Below are 8,338 nucleotides of genomic sequence, written 5' to 3' on the forward strand. Positions count from 1 at the left end.
TCTGATCACACAAATACAAAATCAGTGAAGATATTTTGACCCAAATAGTACAATAAATCAAATGGACTTAAAGATGTCTACAGAGTGTGTCCTCCAAAACAGATGAATTGACTTTCTTTTCAACAGCTCATGGAACCTAGACCATATTACAGGACACAAAGTATTAGAAAATAAAATCTACATTTGGGGTTATATAAGGCTCCTGTATGTGAATGTATGTCTCATTTTTAATATGGGGAAATTTTTATAGTACTGTCTCACTAAAGATGTTCTTAATGCCTGTTACCTATAGCTCCTTAATCTAAAATTCATATAGAAAAATAAGTAAGAGACTCAGAATAGCTAAAACAATCCTGAGTGGTGTAGGATGCATCATAATACCTCATCTGAAAATTATACTACAGAACTAAAGAAAAATAGCACAGCATTTAATTGGCATCAAAATAGACATGAACACAACTGGAATAAAATAGAAGACACAGAGATAAACTCACATATGTATAGCCATCTGATACTTGACAAATTTGCCAAAACTATGTTGGTGAAGAGATACCCTTTTTAACAAATGGTGCTGGGAAAACTGGATATCCAAATGTAGAAGAATTAAACTAAAATTCTTTTACTCTGTACAAAAGTCAAATTAAAATAGATTGAAGACTTAGGAACTAGACTAGAAACTGAAAATTCTAGAGAAAACATAAGCCCAACAGTCATATTTTTTCAGGCATTAACTTTCTTAAGAAGAACCCTAAAGCTAAAAAAAAAAATCCAAAAATCAGTAAACAGGCTCTCATCAGATTATACATAGCAAAGGAAATGATTAAGAGTATAACGAGAGATGGGAGGTAATCTTTAGCACTACTCCTTTGATAGGGGATTAATATCCAGAATATATAAAGAACTCAAAAAAGTTTAACACCAGAATCAAACAATTAGTAAACAAAGAAAACAAAACAAAACAAAACAAAGAACACAATCAACAAATGAGGAAAAAAAGATCATATAGAATTTTTTAAAAGACAAAACACCAATGGTCAACAAATTATATATATATATATATATATATATATATATATATATATATATATATATATATATATATATATATATATCTCAACATCTCTAGCAATCAGGAAAATCAAAACTGCACTAAGATTTCATCACACTTCAGTCAGAATGACAATTATCAAGAATACAATAATAAATGATAATAAATGATGGTGAAGATGTAGGGGAAAGGTGACTTACACATTGTTAGTGGAACTGCAAATTAATAGAAACAATTTAGACAGCATTTTAAGATTCCTTAAAACCTAGGAATGGGATCACCATATGACCCAGATATTCCACTTCTTGGTATTTTCCAAATTTACTAAAATCATGATACTATACTGATATAACCACATCAATGTTTATAGCAACACAATTCTCAATAGCCAAATTTTGGAACCAGACCAAATGCCCTTCAATATGTGAATAAGAAACTGTGGTGAATATACACAATAGAGATTTTTGTTATTGTTGTTTTGTTTTGTTTCACTGTACTTTCTTTTATTATCATCATAGTTTTTGCATTGAGATACATTTCAATAAGAGCAAGTTTCTTTTTAAGCTTATTATTAAATATTAAATATCTTTCCCCAGTTTAATTTTACATTACCAAGAAAAAAAAAAATAAAACTCAAGTTATTTAAAGTCTGGACACACTTCCATGATTAGACAGGCTATGTAAAAAATTGTGTCTTTTTTTTTCCTGTTATGTAATCAGTTCTAGGCCCTAGAAAGATGGGTTATAATTGTTTTTGAAAAGCGTGCTATGAAAATAAATGGCCTGTTATAAGCCAGGTTATAAAGTAAGGAGAGGGGTAAGGGAGGGACGTTTTCTTTCAGAAATAAACAGAATTTCTGAAGAGTCCCAGTCCATAATTTTTTCCTAAAATGGTAGAAGGAGAGGGTAAAAATCTCAAAATGAGCTTCGAAGTACTGTCTCTGTGAGGGACCAGAAGTTGCCTTATTGAGGAGGGTGACTGCCAAGAAAGTAGATGACTATGTTGACCCTCCCCACCCTACCCAGCTAGGGGAATGGGAAATGAAAAGTTTATTGCCCTGTGTCTGTGAAAGTGAGCTGAAGCTTAAAGTGTACGGAATTCTCTAAGAGGTTTCTTCTACAAACAGACAACTCAGAGACTCTTCCTCTTGCTGCAGCAAAGAAGTTATTTTTAGAAGCACTTGGGAAATTCCTCCTCCACCTCAAGGTGGGAAGGCTCAGAGAAGGGAGTCATCAGTACAGCCACCTTGCAGGCCATAACGGAATTCCTGAAGGTTGGAGACCCCATAGAAGTGGACAAAGGTTGCTGCCACTACCAGGATGTGGAAAATCTGATGGGACTGGAACCATATGTCAAACTTCCCAGGAAAGAAGCGCTCAGGAATCCGAGCAGCGTAAAAGCCGGTTCCGGCGATGTACATTATAGCCATGAGAAAGAACCAGCCCATCTGGCCCACTGTGATGGCCTTGACAAAACCCTCAGCCATAGTAAAGTGCTTGGCGGGCACACCGCCACTGAGGCCAAGTCCCAGGAACACTGCTGCTCTTGTTTGCCGGTGCTCAGGAGTGGCAAACCGGTCCCACTGTGCCACGAAGATGGAAGAGATGCCCAGGACACAGATGAGGGAGAGGTAGATGAGCCGAGGCTGCGGGGCGCAATAGAAGGAGTAATAGAGCCAGAGGACAAAGCCCCCCATAATCAGTAGAGAAATCCCCGAATAGTACAGTTTTGAAAAGGTCTGAGAGACTTTCTCTGAATGACAATAGACAGTGTGGAAGAGCCAGGAGAAGCTGAGGCACACGAGTACACTCAGAAAGAAGATGCCCAAAACCACTTTCTCCTGGAGAGGGACCATGAAGTACATATTTGGTCGAAGCATGGTCAAGATTCCCAAAAAGAGAAACAGCACGAAACCAAGCAGATGGGTCCAGATGTTGCCAGTCTCTGTGTGGATGCGGAAGATGCTCTTGAAGCAAGCCCGAAAGGAGGGCATGGGTGGTCTGTGGCCATGTAGCAAATAGTTATTGTCCTTCAGCCAGTAAGGGAGCATCTCAAACGGGATGACCCTCCAGTGTCCCTCCCAGACCTTATGCACAAACTCCTCCATCTTCTCCATGGCATGGTGAGCCTGCAGGGGGAGCTTCAGTACCGGTACCTCCTCCTCTTCTTCCTTGGGCAGTGGGCACGTTTGCCCTTCTTCAGCCTTGTCTGGGTTGGCAATTACCCGCTTGCCCTTCTCTTTGGGCAGAGGTCTCAGCTTAGCCAGTTCTACTGAGTTCGTTTGCCTGTTACTAGCAGGAGCCCCATTGCCCTGGGCCACCACTGGTCCTTCATGGGAAGACATCTGGCTGGTACCTCAGTACCCTGCAGCTTCAGCTTTGGAACAGGTTGGGATCGCTCAGCCCCAGGGAGCATAGACCTCCCTGTGATGGCAAACAGGCCGGGTGGGCAGGCTTTTCTGGGCACCGCCGTCCCCCAGCTACATCCCCTGACCGCCCTGGAGGCGCCCTGCGGCCCAGTGGGCCCCAATCTTCAGTGTCCTTCCTTCGCCGGAAGGGGCGCGCGACCACTCGGCGTCACCGCCGCCGCCGCGTCACCTCCGCCATAGAGTTTTAATCAGTTTTAAAGAAGAATGAAATATGGCATTTGCTAGTGAATGAATGGAACTAGAGACCATCATGCCAAGTGAAATAAGTCAGCCTCAAGAATTAAGTGTGTTTTTTAATGTGTGGAAGCAAGAGAAAAAAATGCAGGGAAAGGGGGATATTGGATATCAAAAAGACATAGGGAAGATAAGTGGAGTAGATGAAGGGGATTGAGGGGGACGGGAAGGGGGAGGAAACCGGAATGAATAGCACAAAATCATGCTAAGTGCATGTATAAATATATCACTGTGAATTTTACTTTTTTGTATATCTATTAAACACCAATCAAAAATAAGTGAATAAATAAGTTTAAAAATGTTCAAGAGAGTAGAAGTATATGGGGAGGAAGGTGGAGAGAGAAAGAAGAGTCATGGGGGGGAACTGAAATGGTGTAAATCAAATTCCATGCATCTATGATTGAGTCAAAATTAACTCAACTATCATTTATCACAATAGTGAATTAATATAAGGGAAGAAAATAAACAGAAGGGCCACCATTGTCAAACAATGTATCTTCTTCTCCACCATTTCCAGGGCAAATTTGCTGTCTCAGAAATTCTTGGTTTTCTAAGTATCTACTGATCTGCCTCAATTTATAACTTGCATTGGGATTACATTCCCAATAAGCCCATCAGACAGCAAAAAAGTATTGTGAACCAAAGAATTCACTTAGCTCATTTAACTGACTGAACACAGTCAGTTCAACAGCACAGCACACTGCAAGTATGAGTTTTTTCCAATTATGATGGCTTGGCTACCAGGGACCTGTGGCTCTCTTCCACTGCCCTGCATCTTCTGAGACCATAAGATCAAATATAACTAGCTTTGGGAAAGATCAAAAATGTAAATTTGAATTACATTTATTTATCCTTATCCATTTGTAGACTGACATGTACTTAGGCTGGTTCCATAATGTGGTTATTGTGATAATATACACAATGGAGTTCTTCTCAGATATAAAAAAGAATGAATTTATCTCATTGGCTGTGACATGGGTGGAACTGGAGGACATCCATGCTAAATAAAATAAGCCAGACTGAAAAAGTCAAGGGTCAAATATTTTCTTTCATATACAGAAGCTAGAGAAAAAAGAAAGAATTAAATAGGGAAATCTTGAAAACAAAGAAGTGAGAGCAATAGAGCAGAAGCAGGGACCCATGGAAAGTGAAGAGGGAAGAGAAAGGGGAAGAACTGGGAAATGGATTTGACAAAATTATTCTATTGGCATATATGACTTTACCACCCTGGGTTCCAATTTTAGATCTCTAATTCACCAATTTAAATAAATAAATAAATAATGGAGTAGAGAAAGGGGACCAAGGGAGGGTGAAGGGGAGAAAACAAGGAAGTACTCAGCATTGAAATGGAGCAAACTGTCTTATATGCATTTATGAGTATGTCAAAATGAACCCCACTATTATGTGTCACCATAAGGTACTAATAAAAATCATTCAAATTACAGTCATTACTGAATGTGGATCACTTTGGTACTATTGTAAATTTGAAAAACCATGCATTGCATCATGGTACATTGGGAACTCTGTATTTATTAAAACACTGTGGATAGAAGTATAGCTTTTTTTTAAGTGTGTGTGTGTGGGATACTGGGAATTGAACTCAGGGGTACTCAGCCACTGAGTCACATCCTCAGCCCTATTTTGTATTTTATTTAGAGACAGGGTCTCACTGAGTTGTGTAGCTCCTTGCTCTTGCTGAGGCTGGCTTTGAACTCGCGATCCTCCTGTCTCAGCCTCCTGAGCCACTGCGATTACAGGCGTGCACCACTGTGCCCAGCTAGAACTACAGCTTTTTTCTTCCAATATATATTGTTATCTTTCCTTAAACTCTGGATTTCTGTAGCTGTAAAATTTATCTGTTACATCCTAGAAATTACCCTCACATTTTAGGGCTAGAAAAAAATGTAAAATAGATAAGGATTGTGATATCTATTTCCATCAATTCCATTTATTTCTCTTTATTCCTTACTATAAGTCTCTCTTAACCATTAACTCTCTTAATATTTGTAATCACCATAGGTTCTCACATAAATTAACAGAGAGAGGTGCTGGGCTCCATTCCTGGAACATGTTATATGCCCACATATATTTCTTACCTGGGATAGTTTCATGAGATATAACAGTATGACCATTCTTTAGAAAATATTGTTCATAGAATTGTTTTCAAATGTTAATGTCTCTTATTTTACCTTCACATAGGTCTCGACTACAACATTTGTAGAAATTATCTTTGGGATGATCTTAAATATGTCACATTATATACTATATTCTCAACTTTTGAAACAATCTCTTCAACTCTCTTGATTGGTGGAGCATCAAGTTGTCAAGTTTTATTTGATGTAATCAAGAATACCATAGTCACAGTGGACTGGTCAATAGTTGAACAACCACTTACTATGGGGCAATAAGGTGGCCTGGACACTTATATTGGGAAGCTTTGTCTATTATCTCCTGATCACATGACGGTAAATATGGTGACCTACCATCACTGAATTTCCATATAATGAGTCTGAAGTTTTATATTTTATTACAACTTTTACCTCTTAATAAGAGATTTTGTTGACCCTCCAGGATGAAGAAGCCAAGCAATCTTGCAACTAACTAGAATTTCTTCACACTCCACAGTAAAACATTTTTAAGAGCTGATCTGTTTGAGGTACAAAGCACTAGAATTTTCTATGTCTTGCTCAGAAAACTGGATTCATTGTGAAACTAACTTCTGACAAAGAACCAAGTCTTGGTAATAATTTTTCCCCCAAATGTAAGGAAGAATATATTTGTGAAATATGTCAGTAAAACTATTTCATTAGTGGTGATGGGAAAGTTCAAATACAAGAGAGCCAATAGACATTGGGTCTCAAGTATCAGTAGAAAGAGAAGAGTGAAACTAGAATTTATAGCAGCAAAGGATGTTCGAGATTTGTGGATGTCCTGACAGCTGACTCCCATCTTCTGCTGCATTTTATGGTCAGAAGGCTCAGGATCAAGATGGCATAAAGACATTTATTCTATTACTTTATACTGAAGTACATGAAAATAAATAGCTTTCAGAACTCTCTGTTACAGTTAAAAGATGGAGATAACATATTTATCATTTATATCTCACTATGGTGGGATAGAATGAAAATATATTGTATATTACATTGCAAAGTGCAAAAGTGATGTATTTGTCCCCATGCTAGCCATCACCAGCTCTCTGACCTCACCTGCATCTCTCCTGAAGCACTCATAGCTCATATCTAAAGGCGGACTACATCATTGCCCAACCTACGACAGTCACTCTATGCAGTTAAACTCCAGATCCACGTGTGGCCATCTGCAGATTATTCATACATGTGTGATACACAACCCTGAGTTAAAATGAACTCAGGAAAATTCCTCATTATCCTCCACAGATTGCAATCATTTTCTGATGTTATGGTTGCACCACCATCAGAAAGCAGGATCTGTTCATTTCCTTTGCCTATTTATCGATTGGGTTATTTGGTTTTCTATTATTTTTTCTTTTCTTTTTTCTTTCTTTCTTACATATTTATTTAGTTATTTACTTATTTGACATTAAGTTTTTTGAGTTCTTCTTATATTCTGGAAATTCCCTTCTCAAAAGAAGAAATACGAATGGTCAAGAAACACAGGAAAAAAATTTCAACCTCTCTAGCAATTAGAGAATTCAAATTAAAACTGCTTATCCCACTAAGAATGGCAAGTATCAATAAGACAAGTAAGAACAAATGTTGGTGGGGAAAGGGAATGCTCATACATTGTTGGTGGAGCTGCAAATTGGTATAACCACCCTGAAAAGCAGTATGGAGATTTCTCAAAAAAACAGGAATGCCATTTGATGCTGTTATTCCACTCCTTGCCATATATTTTAAAGTGCAAAATCAGCATACTCCAATGACACAGCCACATCAATATTTAGAGCAGCACAAATCATAATGGTTTCAGTATTGAACCATCCTAGATGCCTATTGACAGATGAATGGATAAAGAAATTGTGGTATATATACTCAATGGAATATTACTCAGCCATAAAGAATGATTTTATGACATTTTACAGTAAAGGGATGGATCTGGAGACTATCATGCTAAGTGAAATAAGACAATTCCCAAAAAGCAAAGATCGAATGTTTATTGCTGATATGTGAAACTAAACCACAATAAAGAGGGGTAGAAGAGAAGTTCAGTAGATTAGACAAAGGGGAATGAAGGGAAGGGAGGTGGCTAGGAATAGGAAAGACAGTAGAATAAATCTAACATAATTTTCCTATTACACATATGAAAATGCCGAAGTGAATCTCACCATTGTGTCTACCCACAAGAATGGGCTCTTAATTAAAATAAGATCTATTCCATGCTTATATAATTTTATGAAAATGGATTCCACTTTCATGTATAATTAAGAAAAAAATAATAAAAAGAGAAAAATAATTACCAACCTCTCTAAAATTTATTTATCTCCTGTGGTTTTCATCTTGAGTGATTTAGTAAAATCCTAGACAAAGTCCAATGGTAAGACTCATCCTCAAATTCTTTTCTTCTTACTCATCATTTCTATTTGCTCACTGTATTTGTATTTCATAAGAAAAACTTGAATAAATATACTCCTGTCTTCTTCTTTTGACAC

General features: G+C 37.7%; 1 protein-coding gene across 1 annotated transcript; it reads right to left on the reverse strand.

The window, feature by feature from the left end:
* Nucleotides 1-2,208: 2,208 nt before the first annotated feature.
* On the reverse strand, nt 2,209-3,393 carry LOC124106215 (adiponectin receptor protein 1-like). Its single transcript, XM_046463797.2, has one exon. The coding sequence runs from the start codon at nt 3,391-3,393 to the stop codon at nt 2,266-2,268; it is 1,128 nt and encodes a 375-aa protein (XP_046319753.1). The 3' UTR covers nt 2,209-2,265.
* Between the last annotated feature and the right edge of the window lie 4,945 nt (nt 3,394-8,338).

Source organism: Marmota monax, unplaced genomic scaffold, assembly GCF_021218885.2.
Source record: "Marmota monax isolate L192 unplaced genomic scaffold, Marmota_monax_Labrador192_F-V1.1 WCK01_AAM20220418_F8-fsc00034, whole genome shotgun sequence".
NCBI classification, from domain to species: Eukaryota; Metazoa; Chordata; class Mammalia; order Rodentia; family Sciuridae; genus Marmota; species Marmota monax.

Excerpts from the sequence above, each read along its gene's own strand:
- LOC124106215 (XM_046463797.2), bottom strand. The coding sequence starts at position 3,393 with ATGTCTTCCCATGAAGGACCAGTGGTGGCCCAGGGCAATGGGGCTCCT.